The 25,518-nt window shown below is 43.6% G+C and overlaps 3 protein-coding genes across 17 annotated transcripts in view; 2 read left to right on the top strand and 1 right to left on the bottom strand.

Annotated features, from left to right (window-relative positions):
- LOC121594672 overlaps window positions 1-16,118 on the top strand; it is a 67,273-nt gene extending 51,155 nt beyond the window's left edge. Inside the window, exon 4 of the mRNA XM_041918216.1 lies at window positions 12,223-16,118. Within this exon, the coding sequence (XP_041774150.1) occupies window positions 12,223-12,426 (204 nt within the window). The 3' untranslated portion in view covers window positions 12,427-16,118. The remainder of the gene's footprint in view (window positions 1-12,222) is intronic.
- Window positions 16,119-16,186: 68 nt separating this feature from the next.
- Window positions 16,187-25,111, bottom strand: LOC121594673 (5-formyltetrahydrofolate cyclo-ligase). Of its 4 annotated transcripts, none has more exons than XM_041918218.1 (5): window positions 24,984-25,111; window positions 18,952-19,146; window positions 18,718-18,831; window positions 17,234-17,378; window positions 16,187-16,762 (listed from the first exon to the last, which is right to left on the bottom strand). In XM_041918218.1, exons 2-5 carry the CDS (start codon window positions 19,063-19,065, stop codon window positions 16,527-16,529), a joined length of 609 nt encoding a protein of 202 aa, XP_041774152.1. In that variant the 5' UTR covers window positions 19,066-19,146; window positions 24,984-25,111; the 3' UTR covers window positions 16,187-16,526. The 4 variants fall into 4 exon arrangements, with proteins under 4 accessions (XP_041774152.1, XP_041774153.1, XP_041774151.1 ...); XM_041918219.1 differs by lacking the exon at window positions 24,984-25,111 and adding an exon at window positions 24,861-24,958; XM_041918217.1 differs by lacking the exon at window positions 24,984-25,111 and adding an exon at window positions 23,634-23,743.
- Window positions 24,724-25,518, top strand: part of LOC121594671 (transient receptor potential cation channel trpm) — a 64,703-nt gene continuing 63,908 nt past the window's right edge. For 8 of the 12 annotated variants that reach the window (XM_041918200.1, XM_041918214.1, XM_041918206.1 and 5 more), the window contains exon 1: window positions 24,724-24,867. The gene's annotated coding sequence lies outside the window, so the exon portion shown is untranslated. Of the gene's footprint in view, window positions 24,882-25,518 lie in introns of all 12 variants that reach the window. The other 4 variants (XM_041918201.1, XM_041918199.1, XM_041918198.1 and 1 more) reach the window with 3 other exon arrangements.

Here is a 25,518-nt window from a genome sequence, read left to right as displayed (position 1 = left end):
GCTTCCTCCCAAGTGTCAGCCCAGCAGTCAGCGTTACAAATTAGTATTCCGTGCGTTTCGGTGCGAACGATGCACCGGACAGTGTATGACCGTACCATTTAGGTGTGGGAGGTGGTGATGGTGGTGGTGGTGGAATCTGGTGAGCTGGTTCTAATGTTACCGGTAATAACCTCCAACACCAATCGATGATGAGCAGCGACAGGGTTGTGGGGGTGCTAAAACGGTGTGCCTGCTTGGCGATCGTGCACCAGAAGCCTTGAATATTGATGAGCTGCGAGCGATGGTGCGAAGAGTGTGGTGTGTCGGGAGCGCTAGGGTGGACAAACAAGAGTACAACTAAGTAGAGGGTGATTGTTTGGAGATGCTAAGAGCTGCTGCTGGGCGCCCGGTGAGAAGCGTGTGGATGCAGTCGATACTAAGTCGAAAAAAAAACGATGTACTTGGTATAAATGTACGCTTTTGTGCGGAACGTTAGGAAACACGTGCTGTACGTCCGGTGGAGGGCAATTGTGCGTTATATTGTATGCATTCTGTAGAGGTTCAATGGAGTGTTATTTTGATTCTTGGTGTATTCTGTTTAGTTCTAGTCGGTGTTACTGATTATATAAAGTATGCATATTATGCTATTTAATTAATCCTTCCTTCATGAATGAACCCCGTTTAATGTATGTGTATTTCATTAAGTTAATCCTCTTAGTTACTGTAATTTCTAGACCATTTCCTTCTTTGATAATTTTCTCAAAGTTTATATTTATTACAATTTATTCTTATTTTAGGCATTTATTATTGTTTTCTGGTTTTTTCGTTGTATTACTGTTGTTTTTTACTTCTAAAAAAGTATTTTAACCAAATTTTAAAGGAAAAAAATGTCATATACCATCGAACAGTCCTTTTTTGCAAAATACCAAGATCAAGGATGGAATCTGCTTAAAAAAAAAACAAACAAACCAATACATTTATTTTAATGATATGGATAATGGGAACGAAAATACGAACGTAAACCCTATCACCACTTGTCACGTTGTTCGCGGGGCAACCTTTTCGCGAAGCGTCCGCGGAGGTCATAGAAAACCCACATTGACCTCTGACGCTTTCTGTCTGTCACGTCAATTCAGAGCCCAAAAACAACCTGTGGGCACAAACACACGCTTCGCTTCGAATGGCACAGCGAGAACATGTGAGGACAGCCTCCAAAAAGCCGGCAGCCTCCGGCCGTGTGCGTACTGTGGAATGCTTGCGCGCCTCATGAACAGGTTTCTGCGCTGCGCTTATCAGCGTGGCGTCGGCGCGCACCAGCAATGCGCACGCACAAGGCTGAACCGAACTCCCGAAAGGATGTGCATCTTGCTCCGGCGAAGATGCGCACGGCCACACGCCGGTGTCGCGCGCGCGCGTCCGTCGGTTTGCCTTGACCGTGTTTTGCGTGCGCTGTGTTCGGTTCGCTGGCGATATTGCTCTCCCTCGCACGCTCGCTGCCTGTAGCGCGTGGTCAACGCACAGTCGTCTTCAAGTCCAAGGAAGCCGCTGGTGCGGGGAGTAGAGGAACGGTTCTGTTGTTTGTTTTTTCGTATTGCCTCGTTAGCGGCAGACGGTGCAGGTTGTTTGGCGTAAAAAAGATGGCTCGGTGCATCGATGCAGCTAAGGCTTAGTTGGTGGTGATTTTGAGGGAAGTTGCCGTTTGGCGTGGGACAACATAGATAGCAACCGTGCGGTAGATCAGCATTTCATTAAAAATTATGATTAAAAATTGATTGCAGCATGCGTGTAGGATGGGCTGCAGCGACTGGCCTTGTGAGGAGTTCGTGTTTCAGCCTATCCAAAAGCCTCACCAGAAGATGTCATTTCAACAGCTGCCAGTGGTATGCCATTGTCGATCGAAGTGATCGATGGTCACGGCGGTTTTCACGGCCTTTGTAGACGACGAGTCCACTCATGTCAACGAACTGTTAAACGATCTAACCATGTGTATTTAATTGAAAATTATCGATGAATGTCTTCACCGAACCGAACGAGAAGTTGCGTAGAGGTTGTTGCAGGGGCTTTTTTGGCCAGAACCGACCCTCGATCTCGGATTACCGAAAACTTGTTCACGTTGGCTGTCGTACATTTCATAATGTGTCTCCCCCATTACTGTCAACACCTCAGGGGTGTTATTTGAATTTTGGGCGATGAATCTGTTTTTAAATGAGCCCGACGGCCACGCATATCGGCAGAGACATGTTTGAGGAGCTTTGCAGTCGCTGCAGAGAAGGAGAAATGTCCATGCTGGAAAAATGTGGTAAAATAAATATTCATTTACTAAAAACCGTTCCGAGGGGACGAACTTAAATGCTGTTGATAGCTGTTATTAATGTGATAATTTACAAGATTTCAATAGTGTGTGCAAAAAAAGGTTTTAAATTTTTGTAAAACAGATGCTTCCTGCTGGTGTCAATATCATTCCGTTCCGTATTCGATCCGCTACAATCAATCAAGTTGATAAATGCAAATCAAGTGACGGTCCTAGAATTAACTCGGAATAACTCAATCGAGAGTGCTTGATATAGCCTGAGGGATCCAAAATTGGCGCGAAAAGTGGCAATTATGCCGCCGGCGTATCGGGTTGGGCGTGTTGATTAATAGTGTGCAACCGATGCCGCCATCAAACGACTCAATTTGACGTTGCGAATGCTGCTTTAGAACAGGCGCGCGGTGTCTTCTATGTTGACGGAAGCAAACTGAAAGGCACCGAATCAATCAGCTTCGTAATGGTTGTTTGGATTCGTTGGGAGTAAAGCTTAAGCTGGTAGAAAGTTTTTGCTTTAAATGTATCTAAAAAGCCAACATTTTAAAACTTGTTTCAATGAACGATTTTGATACTTTCACGTTTAATCTTCACAAACAATTCCAGCTTTTGATGTCATAAAGATTCAATGTTATCTTACCTGATTCACCTTGCCATCGTTGCACAATTCGAGGCTGACCTTGATCTAGTCGGATAAGTTTCACGAACACCGACCCGGTGTTCCGGTGTGGTTTGAAATTAATTTGAATTAATTGTCAGGTGCTTTACACGTTTCTTTCTCGCCATAAAAAAAAAAAAAAACGTGTCGCGAATGTCCCGAGCACAACCAAAGCGAAAAAGAAATGCAATCCAAAGTGATGGAACGGTGTCATGCAATCAGGTAAGCACTGTTCGTTAGTTGGGATCGTTAGTTTTAAGGCAAACCAAAATAACAAAAAAAAAAAAGATCGTAACACTTTCCTGGTGACAGAAAACAAGCTACTGGAATTACACCGGCAAATGGCGAGTAAATTATACCGAACCGACAACTCTCGAACGAGAGAGCCTCGCAGAGTTGCTGCTGATGGGTTTTTGGCCAACTACGATTAAACACTCCAAAATCAAGAGGAAGGAGAGGTAGTTACGTTTCGCTGTGCCGTTGACAGTGGTGACTTCTGCGTCCCGTGTCGCTCCAGATGCTCGGCGAAGCATCATCGGTTCGCTTTGGTCGCGATCGTGGACACTAAACGAGCCCTATCGATGCCATCCGCTAAATGAGCCATTGTGTGAGGTCGCTTGAACGTTCGCGAAGTGCAAGGAAGAAGAGAAAAATGTGCCCCGGCACACAACAGCCCACTGGCTCGATTCGATTCGGCAATTTGGGGTGGCTATGTTGCTTTCTTTTTCGCGATTGCCTTGTGTGCCTGCCGCCCGGTGTATGTTGGGAGAGGGATACATTTGTTTTTTTTTTTCGCACAGTTCTCTTTTTGGGAAATGGAGAAGGCACATCGATTTCATGACACAATTTATTTTAATGCCACTCGGATGTGGCTCGCGCAGGGGCTGGTTCGGGTGGATCGCGATGAGGCTGAACGTGAGACGACCCAGGGAGACGTGAAATGCCATCCGAAAATGGGAGGAAAAAGCTTTCAGCAGGAAGCATATATGATCGTTTATTTCAGATAGTTGGGAATATTTTGCTTTGTTGTTACAAAATCAGAAGCATTTTTACTATTTTTAGTTCGATGAAGAGACCTGAATGTTTCGTTTTTTTTTCTCACTAGCAAAATTGTTGGTTTTGTTGACGCAAAATTTGACAATTTAACAGCAAAAGCTCATCTTATACAAATAATAAAAGACACTCTAGACCCTTATTGGACAATCGTTGCCCATTTTTCGGTTCACTTAATTGTACCTAGAGCCTTAGAAGAGATGTAAAATTGGCAAACTTTGCATGTCCCCGATATGTCCCCTGTCAATTCGTATTGCCTTCCAGAGATGGCACTTGTTGTATCCCAGGCTATAACCATAAGCAGCAGCAGCAGCAGCTACATCGACAACAGCCAATCCATCAGTGTTCATTAGGGATGCAAACTACAAAACCGGGCCCCTTGATTTGACGTCAGCCTCTGGCGAGCTGCAAAGAGGTGAGAAAGAATTGTTCAAATTGCTACTAAACGGTCGTGAAACCGGTGCCAACAAGCGGCGCGCATCATCATCACCATGCACGTGTGTACGTGTGGAGGGGCTGCTGTGCTCATATGGCAAATACGGTTGCGCCAGACGATCGTCTGCCGCGATGGGACGGAGGCAAATATTATTCAATCGGAAGTTTATGTAATTGCAGCATCGCGTTTACAACCCTGCCACCACCGGCTGATGGTGCAATGCAAAACGGAGGGGGAAAAACGTTGTTGTTAAAGGGAGAGTGGGACAGCGGAGAGATCCCATTGAAGATGGAACGGAGAAGCTCAATCGCAAAGACAGCCGTAGGTACCACGCGTCTCATGAAACCATTATGGGAATGTTTTCGAAACGGGGGTGATCTTGGGCCACAAACACTAAACGAAGCAAAAAAGGCGAGAGAAACGCCATCGAACCCCAAAACAACGTTCATCGATCGATTTGGGCGTGTAAGTGTGCCATTGGGTTTCTGGGTAGCGTCCATCCGGTGTCCATCTGCGAAAGTAAGGCGAAGGGCCCGGTCAATGAACGTGAGCCGAGGGCTACAACGTATCTGATCGTTTGCAGTGTTGGTGAATAAGTTGCGAAGAATACCTGTGCGACGTATGTAAATACTTTAGCATATGTTGTAAATTTGGCAAATCACCTAAAGACACGCACCCGGCCGGGTGTGTGCTCTAAATCGTGACCGAATCGTGATATCCACTCCATGCTAGACGTACGCAATTAAGCCTGTACCTGTTGCCCACCGTTCGTTGACCTTCGAGTGGCAGCTAAACCATATTCAGCAGGTTAGCTAATTACTACAATAAATACGAAATCATTTCCATTTCAATATTTGGCTCCGATCCTAACCGCAATGGCCACCGGAAGGCGTGGCAGAATCTTTAAATCATAAGCATGGGCACGCAACGCACGTCAGCTGGTGTAGCTACTCCTGCGTAGTCTGTGCTTGTGTGCTGATGTCGTGGGAATGGACTGGCCAAACTCGTGCTTACAGTTTTGCGCTAGTGATATGGTTATTAGTGTGCTTTTACCCCGACTCAGTATTGACATTGTGTGATGGTGGGGCTAGTTATAGATTACACTTGCTTCACGTAGAAGTAGAGAAAGAATGGAAAGGCAATAAATGCGATACTATCCAGCGTGAAATTGCATTGCCGATTTGCGTGTTGAAGGTCATAATTGTAAATTTTATGAATAATGTGTATTTCAAAGATGTGAAAGCACAAGATTTCTAGAAAAGCTTTAGCTTTAGGATTCGGAATTTAGGATACACGTTTAAAATACCCCTTATAAAGTAGCAAACGATGATCTTCTACTAGGAGTAACGTCAAACTAGGACATTTTTCGCCCTATATAGGCTTTCGAGACTTATTCAGCAACCCTGCAGCCGGATAAGTCAGTCCTTGCTCCGGTAGGACGTTCCATTCTAGACTTGAACCAACTTGATTGTACCACGAGGTCGCCCCAGCAAGTGTGGATCATATTCCCCAAAACTGTAGTTGCAGATTTTAAGCATCAAAGTACAAGATGAGCTTCACGACAAGGCCACCAGCTACTGGACATACACAAACTATCCCATGTTTTGCACTGCTTGCTTCTTTGAAAGCACATGAGAATTTATTTAACAAAAATCATTAAGCAATCGTTTTCCACCCCACTGCCCATCAAGCTCATTGCTCATCAATTTCGACTCGAAAAACAACATTAACCACCAGCCATTCGATTATGTTCGATAATAGTTGGCAACTGTTTTTATTTTCGTATCTACCTTTAGCGTCTTTCGTTCTTCGCTGCTGTTTAACATACATACACAAGCTACAGGTTGTAGCACAAATCGCATGTGTAGCAACGCTGCTCTTAATCATCGCCCATATTGGCAACATTGGCTTGCATACCGGTGTCGGTTAGATAACTGCAAACAAGTGCTACCGTTGTGTGCCGTACGTTTGTGTGTTTATTTTATCTCTCGCCCCCTCGGGCGGTACAGCGAGCTCATCAATACAAAGTTAGGTGAAAAAAGGCAACTGTTGATTGTTGATCATGTGTCTGCAAGGCTGATGGGCTGGACGGGCTGCGTGATCGATAAGCGGTTGATTTATGGCAGTTGGAATAGAGTTCTGGTGGATTTGCGGTTGTAAATTAATCGCTTGCGAGTGAAGTTCTGCGCTTTGGATAGGTTGAATAATTTTCACAATTAATTTTGAATTAATGATTTGCTATACACTTTTATTGCCCTATTTTACAAACTGATTTGCTGCATCTATTTTATTGATCAGCAATTTCACAATGACTACGATCTCCCTTTAAGTGTAAACAATGTTCCCCTTGTTAGAAAATTAATCTCAAATTCAATATCGGACCCATTTCACTTGAAATAATTACCGTTTGGATGATTGTTCACCCGCTTTTTGACCCAACAACACTTACCGTGTCGAACATTATTGACTCGATGGTCATCCACAGCTCGATGATAATTCGTGAGCTCGATTTGTGCTCGATTTGTGCTTTGTCGAGTGTCCGGCGAAGTGGCACGTGGTGCGAAAGGCGCTAATTTAGTCACGACACCGCTGCGGCGGTGCATCGACGATCGTGCTGCGGTTCGGCGGTCGATCGGTGATTATGCTACACTGGTTTCTCACATAACGATTATTACAATCGAATTAGGCACAAACAACCCCGTGGCAGAGACGGGTGTTGAACCAGCTGGGAGGACACCGTACCGGTTGAGTAATGGCTCTGAAGTGTAAGACAAACAGCTGGGCGTCCTCTTCGTCTGTGGACACTACCCGTCGGGCTAAGGTGGCGGGGTTAATGCTTCAATCCCCTTTTTACCCTAACCAGATGGGGAATCATAAATGCATCCCATAATGTGTTATAAAATGCAATCCGTCCCTCCCCTGCCCGAAATTGGATGCATCTGCGGACCACAGATTGCATGGCACAAAGATAACGAAAACGGTACATCAAGCTGTCCACAGCGTCACTGCTTGCGTCAAAACAACTGTCAATCGGTGCTTGGAGCGTTGGGAATACCTTACCCACCCTAAAGGGCATCCCCAATAGCCAAAACACTCCATAATCATAATAATCATAATGCCCTGGGTGCACCCTCGGGCGAGGTGGCAAAGAAGCCATCGAACCAACGAAATATTGAATCAAACTACGTGTCGTAAATTGCGATTGTGGGACGATAAGTCATAACCCTAGACCGGTGCAACCCACCGATGCTTTGCACGTGTTCGTGATTCTCGAGCGCAGCTCGAACGCTGCTCGAATCGACACTGATGGACGGCGGGTTCATCCGTCGTTCGTTTGAAAGAAATTTATCCGGAAAGAAGCTTACCAAAAGATATCGAACCAGGGGGCAAGCATGAAGGGAACACCGTTCAAATGTGGCCCGAAGCGAGAATGGCGGTATGGAAGCTATGATATGAAACATGATAGACCATTGACAACCGTAGCAACACTAGCGGGCGCGCTAGAAAGCAGTGAGGGTGAAGCGCAGTCGCACAGAGGAAAAGTATAAGTTACGAACTTTATGATTTGCCGAGAAATGCACTTCTAGTGGTGCCGTATGTGCTGCTTTGATGCCGCAGCTTGGGCAGCGATTGTCAGCGGATTTGTAAAGTTTTGAGTAGTGCTATTCTTGTTTGTTGAGGGTATGTGTGTGTTGCTCGTTGCTTGGAGGTTTGCAAAAGGGCGTTGAGGGTGAGGTACGCCATCAGTTAAAGATTATTGGCCGGTCTAATGGTTTTTACATCATCATTTTCATCATGATTGTTGGTATCGTCACGTACGTCACGGAGTATCAGAAACGGTTGTGACGTATGGAGAGGGAGCGCTCAAGCGCTCGTTGTGGATTGTTAAGAAGTTGTTGCTTCGATTCCTCTTAAGTGTTGCCGATAAGTTTAAGGATGGGGATGAGTGGGAAACATTGCAGTCGCGTTGAAATGGGTTTGAGGAGCGGGCAGTCCTGAAACGTGAATATTCTCGTTAAAAATGGTGGTGGATTTGTTAATAGAAGTAAGAACAAGGTAAAGCAGTTAAAGTTGTTTACGGATAAAGGAGTTTGAAACTTTAATTAAAAATTAATTTTAAGTTTTAAACTATAAATATATATAACTCTTTTCCTTGAAAGATGTCGCACTCTATGGCCATGGAGTAATTTAAAGACACGGAAATTATGTATTTAATTGAGGCCCTTTATGGGCTACTAGGGTTGGTTCTTGTATAAAAATTGCTTAAAATTTTAATTTATTAGGATTTAAAATCATGTTTAAGATTTTTTTAATAGCTTCTTTTTTGTAGCTCTTTGCTGAGTGACGGCATACAGCGAAGATAATCATTTACAACATTTAAGAATCAAATATTCAAAGCTCATTCTGCTACGAAACGTACAAAAATAAATAAAAAATATCGATGTTTTACTTGCTGATGAGAGCGATGCATCGTTTAGTAAATATTCAGTAATTAGTAATACATTTCGATAGTCTATACCAATTCGTGTTTCTAATTGCCACTCTACCATATTTCCAAATAGCATTGTGTTTAATGCTAGTGGTTCATATGTATTTAACGAAAGGAAGTTAATTGATTATTAATACCCGAAAAAGGCATTTCGGTGCACAACATTTTATTTCATTAAGTACAGTGATTATAACACAACAGCGGTGATTGTAACACACCAACCCTAAACATTTTGCTGCATGCACCCCCTTTTTGCTGCATATGTTTCACGCCCCATTCGGCCGGTTGTTCCAGCGTGGATTGTGACATAAAGTGTCTTCTTTTCCATCGGCGACCAGAGCCAGTATCCGTTCCGTTGGGCAATCGTACAAAGCGCTTGCATTTGTATTCTCACTCCCGCCGAAGCCAACGGCCGCACCGCCAATCAGTGGGGTTGCGAGGAAGAGCCTGCTTAATTGATGTGTGGCTCGAGCTGTGAACGACGATCGCACCAAAACCCTTTGAAAGGAAAGACGGTTCGACCACCGAATCGGAAGGTCATCGATGTGAGCTGCCAAGCGGATGAGCTGGGCGTAGGGACGGGCTGGGACGAGCAAATGCCATCTTCGCACCGGCGATGACCACACGCCAGCAACAACGGAGTGCGCACTGAACCCCGAACCAAAGTAGACGCCATCCGCGATTGGAACGGTTCGTTTCCAAAACGGGACGGGCGGCAGTGTTGCCGATCGAATTTACCAAACCGTCTGGTCTGACCGTAGCGAGAATCCGAGCGGCAGGTGAAATATTTGCGGCCAACTGCGGCCAATTCGACCAATTCCGTCCCGCGACGGTGTGTATTTTCTTTCGACATGGCTTGGACGGGGTGACACGCGGAATTCCCGTCGCTCGATTAATCGGTTCTACATTCCTGGCTCATGATTTAGCAGCTCAATTGCTCAATTGTATATGGCTGTGCTTGCTTGCTTGCTGGGCAGCAGCATTTGCCGCAACGATGCGTTCGATCGCAATTGCAGAAGTTTCGCAAGGTTGATAATGGCATTTTTGGTTCGATTGGACTGACGGTTTGGAGTGTTGGTGAGGCTGCGGTTGGGCATGACGATGGAGTAATTAGTTCGGTAGGGGGTAGTTCGGGAGGGAGCAACGTATTGGTGAATTTTGCAATACGAGCATATCTTGGAGGCATAGTGTAAATATCATCACGATGTGGATAGTGTCAAATGGAAAAAAGCTGATGGATTGCAACAGAAAGCAAAAAGTTAACAACAAATAGTCATTACGTGAATAAGTTAGATTTTTTATGTTATTTCAAACATACTGATCCACTTTAACTCTTTACATACTTTTTTTATTTATTTCTGTGGTTTAAAACCCAATAGTTTCAGTCTTAAATGTTCAGCTCACCAATACAGTTTTGTGAATCCCATCGGAAGCTATTACTTGCATAGAACTAGCATTTCCTGCAGAAAAAATCCTTCATCGTGCAGTTCAGTGTCTGTTTTGTGCCTAGGATTTTCGCTGATTTATTGCTTGCGGCTACCATGGAGCTACTCGACTGTCACTAACTGCACCTGATGGTTGCGTTTTCACAACTGCACTGAGCTTCATTTTTCTACCTTATCGTCCCATCCGTTTGAGATGCTAAATTGTTTGGAGGAATTCACGAGCGCTTTTGAAAAACGGGGTGACTGGTGAATAGCCCCATTTTACGCCAGTTACACACACGCAAAAGCCTCTATATGGTAGGGGGAACACGATTCGCGATTTGACAGGCTGCTTTAGGCAGTAAACTATGGCGCTCAGTTAGGCCCTGCTCGCGGTGCAAAATGCAAATAAGAATGGCTGTGCCATCGTTTCGCATCGCAAAACGGAACAGTACAGCATCGGGTGTAAAGCAAAGAACCTGAACCGTTGATGCTAAAATATGAAAAGCCTACTCCACCGAGCTTGAATGACAATTGTAGCTTATTCTGCCAAACCATGGAACATTGCTTCGTTATGTTGATCGCACATAGAGTAGTTTTGGCATGCATTTTAAGGAAAATTTAGTGTAATTGCATATATTTTTAATTCTAGGGAACGTGAGTCATCGATAAAATTGACTTCATTACACGTAACCTGTTCAAGATTTTTAAATTAAAACCATTAAAATCGGGCATTTTTAAACCCAAAAGTAAAACGAAAACTGTTTCCCAATTAGTTTCGATTACAGCAAAACAAGCGAATCGCAGCTGCTGAAATGTGAAACTTTACAAATTAATTACTTTTGGTAAAAAACGACACAAATCACAAGCCAGCCGCCCTTCAGAGCGAAGAGGACTGCCCACTTGACTAGGTATAAGCCCGGAGCTTTCCTCCGACACCTCATCTTCGCATCGCTCCGCCTCGCCTGGCCGGAGTCCGAGTGATTGCACTGCGCTTGATTTTCAATGTCGATTACGGAATGTTTAATTAAATTATGTATTGAATTCATCATGCTGTCGCCGACGGTCGGTTTTCTCCTCGGAGAGCAGCGCAGCGAGGATTACCCCGAACCCCCGGCCGGATGATGGAAGGAATCTCTGGCCAGGTGATTAAATTATCGACGACCACCATCGGATCGGAAGCGAACCTTGGGGGGAGCGATGGTAGGGATGGCGTTTGCTAAAAAGGGAGGCTTCAAATTTGCCGCTTGAATGGATGGAATGGAGCGGTTTTCTTTTCTTTATTTTATGTTCCAATCGGCAAACCATTATCTCATGCCAGACACACTTACACAAGCCGGCTCGCCGGTGTGATAGTGAGAGAGCGCAGAGGAACATCAACACGCACACAGAAGGCAACGCACAGAAATACGTATCGTTTACAGAGGAAAACTCAATCAACTGGCATGGGACAGGCCGGCTCAAGGAGAAAGAGAGTGAAAAGGTTGGAAATCGTGGAAAAAGTGTTCCAGATTTTCCTTCCCTCTGCTTCATGACACCAATGGCACCAGCAAGGGAGTGTGGAAGGGGAGACGATTTGCTGCTAATAATCTTGTTTTCCTCACTAAATGGGCCATTTGTTTAATATTTATTAGATCATATTTCAAAGCAACATCAGAGAGACGATGGCAAGGGCATGCGTGGATGGTCGAATTTAAGAGGAGTGCTTAAAGATGATTAAATAGTTTTTATTGTTGGACTAATTCAATTTCAGAAGAAAAAATGGAACAGCGACATAATATTTTTTTGAATAAAACTTTACATTGTTGTATATAATATTCTGCAATCTTTCTTATGCTCTGTTCTAATATCGTTTTTTCACTGCCACTATCATTACAGCCCTCAACCCGACCCGAGTCGGACTTTACGCTGGACGTACCGCGGGCCGAGCAGCTGCGGCTGAAGATGAAGAAGGAAAAGCAGTTCCGGAGCCGCTGCCGTTGGTTTTTCTACTTCCTGAGCATCGTCTTCTTCCTGCTGTCCGTGATGGTGGTCAGTTTGATACTGACGCGTGGAAAGCGCATGTTCGGGAGTATGATATGAGTTGTTATCTCGGGTCAATTCGTTCACCCCGGGTGGCTCATCCTATTAGGTGTGCTGTATTATATTTGCCTTTACCAGTCGATAACGAAGAACCTAAGAAGCGCTCCATGTTTTCCAGCGCAGGACTGGTGCCTACCACTTTTAGTCCCGTTGTTTTTTTAAATCGTTTTTCTAAATTTTAATTCCTGTCAAACTAAGCACCACCGTAGCGCGATTGATACCGACTTTTTTTGTTTTTGTTGAATATTGTATTTGTTTATGTTTGTATGGCCCCTCCCCCCTCTGCTGCCGAGATGATTGTTTTATATTGAACATTCCTATCTGAACTGGGATACAGGGAAGCGTTTAATTTCCAGTCTCCAGAAAGCTCTAGCACAGCCGCCGGAAGCCGACGCCGCAGCCATGCGATACGGCGATCGAATTGACAGTACATCCCTCGACAATTTTCCCACGATTTCGTCCCATCTCCTAATAAGCATCCCGCAGTCTCTCGGCGACAGCAGCGCGGGACATGAGCTATGAGTTGAAAATAATGATAATTTAGTTTTGATTTTGATCGATGTTTTGAAAGTGAATTAATTTTCTGTTTTCATTTCCTTGCCCGTGTTTCGTGCGTTTCATTCCAGCCAGTGGATATGAACGCACGCAGGAAATTACATCCCTGCGTGTGCCTTTTGGCAGATTGCGTCCGTAGTGTGTCAATGTGGGGGATGGAGAGGAGTGCGGAGGGCTTACAGGGGTGCGTTTTTTTACCATGTCTATTCTATTCTCTTTACCGTGCTGTGCGTGTTCGCGTTCGATTAGATTTCGCTTTTACCTCCGGTAGGCTGCGCTAACGGAATTGTTCCATGTGATCGAGCCGAACAGATGGAGTTTTAAACACGCCGTGTAATTCTTTGTACTGTGTGTTCTTGGGCATTTTGTTTGAGTTGAAATGTTTTTTTTTTTGGTAATTTTTATCACATTTGTGGAAAAAGAACAACAAACTCAAAAGAGTTCTGGTAAAAGGAGGTTTATGAGTATGAGACTAACTGATGTGCGCCAATTAAAACATCATATTGCAGACATTTAGGCGCCTTGGATCTTCGTTCGTGATCGATCGAGCAAATGTCGATTAAATTGGACCGGTTTTGTTCGACGATTGAATTTGATTTTCAAATGCTTTACGTTGCTACGCTTACAACTAATAACATTTAAAGGGCCAATAGAACTAACGTTGCCAATTTCTCGTAAAACAAACCACTTTTGATGTTCGTGATACCAGTATACCTATCCTATTACGATACCAGTGCACTGCTCTAGCCGCAGTCGAATGATTGCTTTTACAATGGAAACCATCGTCAAACTCTTGAGACAATTATAAAGTTTTGTGTGTGTGTTTTTTTGTCCCATTTTGTTCGTTTGCTCGTTGTGATTGCTATCTGCCCTGTGAGATGCATCTGTTAGTAGGTTAATCGAGCGACGGAATGCAAACGAACGGGGATAGTGAGGTTAGTTGATAAAGCAAACGACGACAAAACTTCCTCGGAGATGATCGAGTTCATCATAAGGACAGGAGTTCTTCCCAGTCGTACCGTCTAGACTGAAAGATGGGATTACGATTTGCAATGCAACCGACCATGGTATAAAACCTTGCGACAAAAAGCGTCTGAGGATAAACTTCCCTATCCCTCAGAACTCACCATTAGTTCCGGGGTTGCTTGTTTGTGGTTGATTTCATTTGTGCACAAGCACAACAAGTTTTCTTTTCGTTATTGTCTTGCAGCTTGACGGAACTGCACCCAATCGGCTTCCCGCCCTGTCCTTGGCTGTATGATAATTTTTTCCCTAAGGAATTTAATTTGCTTCCCTATTGCAAGCGAAACTTCGACTTCGACAGTGTACGGAAGCGAAGTCCTGGGTCCGAAAGGGCGCCACCGCACAAATCTTATCCCGCTGCACGCTTCCAGTGATCCTGTAAACCCAGTGAAGATATTTCCTTGCCCTTTTTCTTTCGCCGTTAGGACTAGTTAGGATTGATTCGTTTCCGTTTTGCAGCTTCCGACCACCACTTCCGATGTTTCTGACGGTGATAAATTCCACGTAAAACCATCCACGTACTTCAAATCGTTCCGCAGCAGCCATCCGAATAAAACCCCAAATACGAGCCCTTCCCTCCTCCCGACAAAGGATCGAAATTGAATTTACTCTCCAAAGACGAGCCACAGCGATACAAAATGGCATCGTTCTGCGTGGTACGCCGGTACATTGTTGGATGTGTACTTTTCCTCTTCGTTTGGCCAACTTTTTCCATTCGCACTAGTGATGAGTTTCTTTTAATTTCTCTGTGGCGCATTGTCGAGAACCGCGCGCCAATAGCAAATAGGAACAGCAGGAAGTTTTATGTCACTGTTGAAAAACTCTCCCTCTCTCTCTGTTCTCAGTTGGTGTGTTACTTTCCCTTTGGGTATCGATTGGTGGTGGCTTTTTCCCGGGAACTTGGATCGTCTTCGGAAGGCGGGTAAACTTCCCGCACCACCACCGAACATGAAGTGGAGGAACAACACGGGCAAGCTCTTGTTTCAGCAAGGATTCAGAAAGTGTGTTTAAAATAATTAAAATCAGCGAAGGACAAAGCGAAGGCGTGGTGGAAAACGCTTCCCTACTAAGAAATGAACACGCTGGGGCCGGATAAAAAGTTACACGAGAAGGGCAATGAAATTAGAGAAAGAGCAAGAGCAAAAAGACAAAAGAACAGGAGCAAATTAACCTTTTCAACAATCGGGAGCGTCGGGTTAGCGTCGGGGTGAGGCTTGGTGTCAGCAGGATGTTTAGCACTGTTCCGGGCACGGAAATGAGGAACAAAAGGGCAAACAAATCAAACCACCACTGGACGATTTTCACCAATATTCGGACACGTTTTTTATATGGATATGAGTGGATTGAGCTTTTTGCTGGGAAAATGATTGTAATTTTTGTTCGCTGCTCTTTGTTGATTGAAGGAAATGTTAGAGAGTTGTTAAGCGATGGGATGTAAATTTCGCTAAACAAACAAGCAGCAAGAGAGGAACGGATAACATAAAGATTTCCATGCAATAAAATGTAGCAAATGTACATATTTTTTCAGGGACAGTTTCAAGCTGAGGCGAGCACAATTGCGGTTAATCTTGTAATAGCTTTGACATTGATTTATACAATTAAAAACGAACAGAAAAATGGTGCTGAAAAATTGTAAAAAAAAAGAATATTTAAAACCAATAAAGTAAGAATACAGCATCATTTGCGAGGAAAAAAAACAATCATTTATGTTTAAACTGGTGCTGAAAAGAGTAAACACGCGAAAAGAGTAAAGAGCGAGGAAACATTAGGTGAGGAAAAAGCTATAAAATATGTACGATACACGAAAACTTTTATCTTGTGATTTTAGTCATTACGCTGTACTGCCGATTAGATTAGAAGGTATGAAGGAAATGGTTCATTACAGCAGGGATGGAATATGAGGAAACCCATTGCGGGTTTAAAATTTCTCCGAACAACATTAACAAATGCGTTAAGAGTATCATGTCAAGCGAATAATATGAACGAGCTAGGCTTACGTTATTGCTCGGAACGAAAATGTAAATAGATAAATACCTTAGTAGGCTGTAAATAGCGAAAAACGAACGATGAAATGCAAAGGAAGTGGAAGAAATAATAAAAGTATTGAAAAAAAAGCACACACATTAAAAGCTTGTTTGGTGGCTGAAGGTTTTTTTTTGAAGATCAAGACAAAGCATGTGGATGGTTTATTAGGAAACAGTTGAGAGGGAAAAAAGTTTATTAATTGGAAATGTTTTATAAATTGATTTTGAAATAGCCGTGGGGTCGAATGGGTTAATATTGGATGGTTCGAGGCCAAACCGTCGAATCTTGGGAATTGGAATGCAATTAATAATTTGAATTTCGTATTACTTGCATTTTCTTTGAAAATTAAAAAAAGGACCTTTGACCTCAAAAGTGTCTGGTATGGGCAGTTTAAAAACCAAACCCTTTACCCTCCTTTGTGATTGTAACTGCCACCCATTCTGAGTATTCAACAGGCTGCAATTAAACGGCACAATACCGGTCGCTCGCTACATTATTCAATCCGCCGTTACAATGCAATCAATCGATACGTCGTGCTCGTCGGACGGCAACTCGTCGGCGGCCACAATTTGCTCGCTAAATCCGACCCCCACGAGGTGGGTGGTGTGTTGCGGGCCGTTGGGATGTTTGCCAAAGTACTCGTGCAAAAATCGATCATAATATCCACCACCGTGACCGAGACGCCCACCTGCACGGGTAAACGCTACACCGGGCAGAATGATTAGATCGAATCCTGTTTGAAGAGAGCGAGGGAGAGAGAGAGAGAGAGAGAAAGAGAGAGAGAGAGAGGGAGAGAGAGAGGAAAAGTTTTTACTACAATTCCAGCTGAAACCGGTAATAAGCGTGAGGGATGGCGTGAACGCCCGAAAGTATGCAATTGAAATCGATTCAATTGGCGCAACGCAGATGCTTTAGAACATTAATAATTTTCTTTTTCTCTTTTTTTGTGTCCAAAAGTTTAAGTCATTTTTTACAGGTCGTACTGCCAAGATGAGCTTTCGAAATAAAAGGAAAAAAAATCTAGCCGTGTCTCGAGCTATAATGGTACCTATCTGGAACGCAGCCCGCACAGCAAACTTTATGCCCAGGATGTTCGCTTCGCCGCCAGAATTTATGATGTTCTGACCCCAAGCACATTTCAACTGTTTAGCTGCAACAAAAAAAAAAAAAAACCCCGGATACCTGACCGGAAGGAGCGACCCACCTGTTGTGAGACCATCTTCGCGCGTTACATCGTCGAAGGCGGGCTGCTTGATATTCCACGTGGTCGTCGGTAGCCGCTCGTAATCCTCCATATCATTGATTCGTACCATTTTCATCGCGGTCCTGTTGTACGTCGGCACAAAAACCTGTAGGGTCGGATTCCCGGAAGGGGTCGGGTGCGGAGGAAGCAACAGGAGAAAGAAAAAGATTTTAGCGAAAGCAATAAGGCGAGTGTGATGAGGGTGGGAAGCATCAAGAATAGGAGCAATTCCGCATCGATTTCCGGCAATCGAAATTGTCGTTCGTTGTGGTGCCCTTCGTTCGTTTGTTTTGTACAGAACTCCCGTGGGTGGTGTTTGCTTCGTGGGGCTTAATCAGTGTGATGCTAATAATGCTTGTTGTATGCGTACGTTTCGTGCAGGCTTTGTAGTGTCGGGGACTGGGGACGTTGCTCTTCATATCCTTTTCTGAGTGTGAGCTAATTTGAATGGTTTAAATGTCGCTGCTGGTTCAAAGCTGGTATAAAATGCAGTGCTTATGATCTCTTCGAATCTAGTACAAATCAGCAACGTGACATAAAACATACGTTGACCTAGAAACATTAATTTGCCCGTGTTTCGTGGGAATACAATCAACTGCTCCTTTTCATGGCTGCTGCTTGGTTCGGTTGCCTGGTGTCGACCGGTCCCACACCAAATGGAATCACCGCTAGCAACAGCCCGGGCTTGCCAATATCATTAGAAATGTCACGGTACGGCTGGTGCAATTATCGTACTCGATATTCTTTTCACCCGCCAGCTTAACGTCAAGCCAGCCAGCCAGCCAGCCAACGAACCAGCCGGGGGAACGAACATCGCAATTGGATACTTCCTTTACCCGGGGAAAGAGCAGGGGAAAGAACCGTCGCAGAGAATCCCCCCGGAGTGGGAATTGGGTGCAGCGCGGAAAAATATTTCCCGAACAGAGCGGTTAAGCATAATTCAATGCGACACTTCTTTACCATTCTGTACGGTTCGGTTGCGTTTTTCGTGCCAGCGGCAGAGCTGGCAGGGGGAGGGAAGGGGGGGGGGTTGTGGAGGACAGAAGCTGGCGGCACAGTTTATGCTCATGATTTCGTTTCCGCCCGGTAAAAGACGGTCAAAGTTCAATTTCAGCTTCAGTGTGCGAACGTTTCCTGCGGGCCGCCGTACCCGTTTTCGGGGGAATTTTTAAATTATTGTTATCTTCTTATAGCTACTAACAGGATCCGTTCGTGTCCCTTTTTTCTCGCATCGCAATACCAACCCACACACAAACACACATATATGCGTATACACGGGTCTTGCGGATTGTGGCTGCTGCTAAACCGATTCCCTAGTCTCTTCCTTAGACAGGCTTAGCGAACCGGATGCAGAGGCACGAAGCACACGAACTCCTCAATAGAAGGTCGAAAGTTTTGGGGAGGAAGGACATTTCAGTAGAATTGCGAATAAACGTAACACGTGCCTGTTTGCGTTGCTGAAACATGCGCTCCAGCAGGGGTCGGGTGTTGACTTCGGTGTCGGTGCTGAGATAGACGCTAATCCTTTGACACTGCCCGTAGAACGGAAGGGCCGTAACCTGTGCCGGGGACAAAGAAAGTGGAAGCGAATAGAAACAGAAAAAAAACAACGGAAAATAGTAGGCAATTGTAAATGTTGATCTGTTTACGAACGTGGGCCCGGCAAATGCTATTACTACCTTGTCGATGATGATGCTCGATTGTCGCTGACGTTCGGCGGGCGTTAGTGCGTGCAGCTGCTGCTTGATACGCTGGCGGAGGGCCACTTTAGCGGGATTTGGAATGCGTTGCATGGTGTTTTGTTGTTGTTGGGAGGGTTTGGGTGCGAAATTAGATTTGAAACATTCAAATTTGCGATCGAAGTTGAAGGTGATCTGTAGAAATGAAAGAAATTGTTTATTGTTTAAATTCGATTTAGGGTGTTAGAAATAACACAAGAGTAACATTTCTTGGTAAAATTGGATGTAATATTGAGTTGACTTCACGTAGTGACATGTAGAAGTAGTACAATTATTTCAACATTTGTAGATTTAAAGGTCGAAAAAATTAAATAATAATCGAGGCAATCGCACATGAAAATGATAGAGAATGGTTGAAAGAGTTGAGAAAATGTATCAACGATCTAAGCGAATCGAACATGACATCCCCGTTTAACGTTTCATTCGTAGCCTGGAAATGCTTTACCGTCGGCCTGAGAATTGAGGTGTGTACCTATCAGCATTTTTACCCCAAATTGCTTCGATTATGCACCGATGCACATGTGAAAAAGAAAAAATGTAACGCAACCGAAGCTTTCCCAGCAAACACATTGTACTACTCGATTTTTTGCTGTTGTTACTTTCTTCCCCATGATGATCCAATAACGCTCTCTGTTTGCTTTCCGCACGGTTTCTACCAGCCGGGGGTAGAATTTTCTTTTTTGCCTTCATTCCGATGGAGGTGCGCTGTGCCCGAGTGTATTGGGTCCTCGTACGGCGTATCCTACGGCGTCCTCGCACTATCTTGCCGTGTTTGCAGAAATCCAATCGATGGTAAAAAATCCAATCATCTACCGAGAACAATGTTGATTCTGTCAAGCATAGTACTGCACGTACTGCCCCGTATGTAGATGCAGACTTTTCCCTTTTTGCAGGCGAGTTTTCTTTTGCAAGCAAAAAGGCTACCATGTACCCATTGACTGAGCGAGTGTACCGTTTCCGAACGAGCAGCAGCGTGTATGTGGTCTACATTCAATAACGATAAGAGGAATGGAGCAACCCGAAGCAAATGATTTCATCCGAAATGATCATCACGACGTGGAGCCGCATTTAACTATTCATGGTTTGATGGACGGAGCTGTCACAACAGCATTCGGACGTAGCGTTTAGAGTATTTTTTTTTTGTCAAAGAATGCATTTGCAATTGGTCCATCCTGCTTATTGCAAAATAGAAATTCAGAAGTAGCTCAAATCAGAACCTTTGGCTAAGAAAACTCTTGGAGCCTTCCATAAAATTGCTCCAAACATCAACCTTCACCTTTACACACTATTGCACGCAGCTGGAAACACACGCTTGCCAAACTCATGTGCCGATGATACGTGTACCCTGCTGGCCGTAATAGTAAATATCCTGCCTCTGAAAGGCAGGATTGTTACGTATGGGCAAATAAATAGAAATACGATGGTCCGATATTGGCTATTAACTGTGGCAAAAGCAGACGCGACGGTTTGACGACACGAAGGGAAAGGACACCCCGGCGATGATAAAAGGTAGTAGCTTCTTTGTGTGAGAGAAATTCCATCCGTGGAGGTATCGGATTCTCAGGATTTTCAACCGTTTCGCCATGATAAGGAACAATGCGATCATAAAGCCAGAGTAGCGTATTAGTGTTGAAAGGTTCAATGGAAAGAAATAGCATTGTGTAGTGATGAGGAAGCAATTTTCGTTCCTTACTACAACACATGCTTCAAGTTTGTTTGTTCCCTTTATTTTAGTTCAATGTGTTTTTAAGTGAAAGATTTACGACATGCAATGTTCAGAAACTTTAATTTCATTTCAAATTGTCAGACTATTTTTGGCAGTAAATAAAGTTAGAACAAAGAAATAAATTGTTAAGAATTTCATTTAAGAAACACCAAACGCTTCTTCGTTTCTTACATGATTAAGTTTGCCGTACTGGAGATCTTATCTCTAAGTAAGTCAATTTTCTCCTGACTGACAGAGTGACTGGGGATAAAAATCTTTACTTGACAAGTGATTGTTGTGACCGGAAGTGTCCGGATCCTGGTGAAAGCTGCTACCCGTTTTCCACCGATAATGCGACCAACCAAGAATGGCGAGACACCGGAAGCTTATGTCTATTTTTATCACATTTCATACCACGAAGTAGCGAACGGAAAGCTAACACGTAGTGTCAGAATCACAAAGTTAAGCCCTAACAAACTATGACGAATTGATAGTTTGATCCTTCGACCTTTAGAATTGGAAATTGGGTTCGATCGATCGCACTGCAGCCTCGTCCATCCCGACCATCCGGTACGAAGAATGTGTGCAGGTTCGCAGACGTTCGCTACAGTATCTTTCTTCCCCTGGTGGAACATTCTTGCAAACCCGGCAAACGAAACGTGAGAAATTGTACCAACTCCAACTGTTCCCGCCTTCACGTGCTGCGTGCGGGCACGTGCAAGACGGTCTGGCACGGTAAGGTATTTAATAATGAACGAGTAATAAACACCGTGCGGCGAATAGCGAACGGTGAAACTGCACCGAAAGCTGACATTTTTGCTGTGGATGATAATATTGTTTTATTTAATTTCTGTCGCGTCCGTTACCAGTTGGATGGTGGGGTGGGTTTTTAGGGTTTAACGTTCACTGGAGGGCGACGAAACCGGGGAGCAAAATTCCGACACAAGTTCCGACAAGCCAAGCGGCAATGTATGAAGCACGGCGTGCCATTCAACGTTTCGATCGCTTACGTACGTACGTGGGAAAAAAGTGACATCCCTTTTGGTTCGTTCTTATTGACGAAAAGGTTTGCTTCCTTGTGGCGGACTATTGTTTGTCATTTTCGGACCATTGATGGTGAACGGAAGGAGACGCTGGCGTTTCCCGAAAACACCCGGCGGCAATTGACGTCAATGGGCAGCCGCTGCTAATAATGTGGCAAGTTGGAGCTGCGAACTTTTTGCGCAATATCCTCACGTTTTCTTTGGAAAACGGCCAAAACAAAACAACAAGATCAGCGTACATACATACAAACACTTGTAGGGGGAGGGAAAAAAAGCATCAAAATCAAATGCGCACAGTGTGAGGCGTAGGAGGTAAAGTTTCTATTAACCATTAACCGATCGTTACTTGCGTGAAGTCGCGCGCCAAAGTTGCCCTTATCGCGAGGCCCGGGTTTTGAGTATCGTCATGTTTTTTAAATCTCGCTTTCAATGGAGCGTTCATGAGTGCGCTCGAAGCTGTTCGCGGGGGTGCTTAAGAAGAGCTTTTCTTTTTTCAATTAACTTCTGTATCTACTCGGCTGGTTGCGTGCGTTGCTGTGCCTCATTGTAATGGGGTATTATCATATAATCTGTCTGAGTTGTGAAATAATTACCGATAGAAAAAGTATCTCAAGACACAAAATTTTTCTTTTATGTTGAAAAAAAAAAACATGGTGACATAATTCAAATGTTTCTAAATTTTTGGGCAATTATTATGAGTTAGCTTCATGATGTTGCTATAACAATGCATTTCCACAATTTTTCAATAATTCAATACGAATTCATTACGAAAGAAAATGAATGAAATGTGTAGCCTACATTTAGGCGCTTTCAACGTAGACGCCTATGCTTTAGCGTAGGTGCTCGCGTTTACACACACACACCCACACATACACAATTTGTATGTATAGTGGTAACCTTTTGTACATATGTATTAACTTTATAATCCCACTTACACTTGCTGTACCAGAATGTTATGATTTTATTGATTGTCAAATTGTAAACAAATTGCGCAAGTTTAGCGTCTGTATTAAACTGTAAAACATGATACATTTAAAGCAAACTTAACGTTTTAACCCCTTAGCACAGCATTTCTTATCACGATTCTACACCCTGGCGTTGCTCAATATTGACCGTTGCTGTCTCGTTGCTAATTGGCAACGGTAAACAAAGCAAACGTTCAGCCTCTTACGCAGTGCTAGCGGCAAAATGTGCGTTGTTTCGAGAATAAACAAGACAAGATGATTCATTGGATATGGTGTATGGTTTGCTATGGCTTTTGAAAATTATCACTATTGAGCCGGTAAGACTGTACAGCAGAGTTCGGCGAGTGTTGTGCGTTAAATTTAAAACGTTATTCCGATAAGTATTGATTGATGTTTCGTGATAACCATCGGCACAGTACAGTGTTGTAGGATAGCACTCGCATCTTTATGTGATCATATCAGCTTTCAATGCCTGTGATAGTACTGTTTCATTGTCTACTCTTATTTTGTCAACAATTAAATTTAATCAATTTCAAGGCTTTGAACGAAACGAAGCGATTGATTCAATCAAACACAATATTGGTACGGCACAACCTCAAAAACAAAGCCAGAAGGCGCAAGAGAATCTACACTAACTAACGCTTGAAATCTCGTTTTACTTTTACAGCTGTTCTGCGGTTCGGAGCAAACAGAATAGCATCTGTAGTAGATAAGGAATGTGTCGGTGAGGATGGAAGATTGGCTGCGTTTCAGTGATAGAACCTATACAGCTTTACATCAGATTTTGTATTGTTCTAAAGATGATTTAAGCTAGTCGGTGCAGATTTATGCTTTGCAGAAAGCGTTTTAAATAAATATCACAATTATGTTAGTAATGTTTTGAAACGACTATAACGCACCGATACTTACGTTAAAGGTAAAGGTTTTAGAACTGTTCACACTATCTTCACTTGTGCCGAGTGTTACAAATACTGTTACTACTGACGATTGATACAGGCTAGACAACGCCGGTACACAAAGTGTGAAAGTATATGAGCCTTACGAGAGAAGTGTGCAGGGTTTGCTTTCCGTTACACACTTTATTCTGCAGCTTTTTCGTGCAATTGTTTTATCTTATGTTGTTTTTGATTGCCATATATTTGTCAAAACTGTACCGTTTTTTATAAAAGCATGCATAATCAATAATCAAAACGTCATTATTTCAACGCGCACAGCCAATCAACGAATCAACAACAAACTTTTGGAACAACCTGCTACATATCTAGGGCTTCGATGAACCTACCGAAGAGTGACCTGAATTTTGGGCTCGGAGAAAGTGATGGATACGAACAAACCGCACAGCTCGATGAACTATGGGTGGCTCACGCACGGATAATGAATATCTATCTTTAATTCACTAACAACAAAACGGAATGCGCTGTGTTTTTTGAGCGCAATAAGAATGAGACTCTTAAAAAGGGGTTTACTTGTTCATTTTTGAGGTAATTCTTTGATTAAATTTAGATTCACTTCTTTACATATTGGCTTACATTTCCTTATGTTATTGCAAAGCACGGTGTATTGCAATTGTTTTTATTTAATGCTATCTAGCAGACCAAAACCCAGTTCCAAATAATAATAAATATATTTTGATTGTAATAGTTTTCTATGAACATTTTGTATCTCGTGGTGATCCACGGTACAGCCAGTTAGAACACGTCGGAAGCTATGTTTTAAATGTCGTTTAGTGAAGCTTGACTGTATATTCTACATTTAGCACACGATTTAAATTAATAAAAGTAGACATTGTATTGCAATCAGTTGACAGATAGCTTAAATGTAGAAAGTTTAAATTTTGTGCCAGTGTTATCATTTTTGTTGAATACGTAGAGATTTAGAGAGTTCATCGTATACATCGTATCGACATGCGCACTAGCCTACAGCAGGTTAGGGTGACTCATTCGTGATGCTTGAAAATGAACTTGCCGCATGGGTACGATTTCAGGGTGAAAACCGTGGCCAGACCAGTTTTAGTTGGTGTTCGATTCGTTGGCTCTTCGTGTGTCAGGTGTATTTTCCCCTTCGTCAGGCACAGACGCTAATCCGGAGGCCTGCTCTCGCTGATGTCCTTTGTGCTGTGTGACCAGTGGAACTTACCGCTTCGGTACTGTGGTTTGTGTCAGTGTTGTGCTTCTTTTACTAAAATTATTACACCAAGTGGTTTCACTTTTAACACATAACCCGCAAGTAAAAACAGTTTGAACAATAAGGGTCCCGTACCGTAGAACCTGTCGAACTATTGTGTATAACTGCTAGCCACGATTTGTGTAGTGTTCACTTTTAGCACGATGTGTTTCGTACGATTTCACGACACGTGAAGTGAGCAAAAGGCCCGTCGCATCGGTCCCAGCCAGAAGATCCGAAGACATGAAATTGTGAATCTGGGGATCCGAGAGGCAAGCGCATATTTTGCCCTTCGATGTGTGTTTGTGAAGAGCATCGAGCGTCTGAAAGTGTGTATGTGTGTTTGTGAGAGCCTATTTGCAAGGCTGGCGTTGCTGCTGGCCCGGCTAAGCAAGTTTGTGTACGTTGGTGGGGATATGCAGTGGAGCGGAATGTTTAGATGCTGTCAAATGAAAGGCACGTGTTAGACCTAAAAGTGTGAATGTGCATGAGAGAATTGCATTGAAATGCAGCAATGTGTGTGTGTCTGCGAATTGTTTAGAAATATTATACCCCTCAGTATCGGTGTGCACATTGAAGATTGGCAGCGTAAGCGACACAAGTGATTGTTGTGAAACCGATTGCAGCGTAG

Source organism: Anopheles merus, chromosome 2L, assembly GCF_017562075.2.
Source record: "Anopheles merus strain MAF chromosome 2L, AmerM5.1, whole genome shotgun sequence".
NCBI classification, from domain to species: Eukaryota; Metazoa; Arthropoda; class Insecta; order Diptera; family Culicidae; genus Anopheles; species Anopheles merus.
Note: the sequence above shows the minus strand (reverse complement) of the source record. Positions and strands in the feature narration are given on the sequence as shown.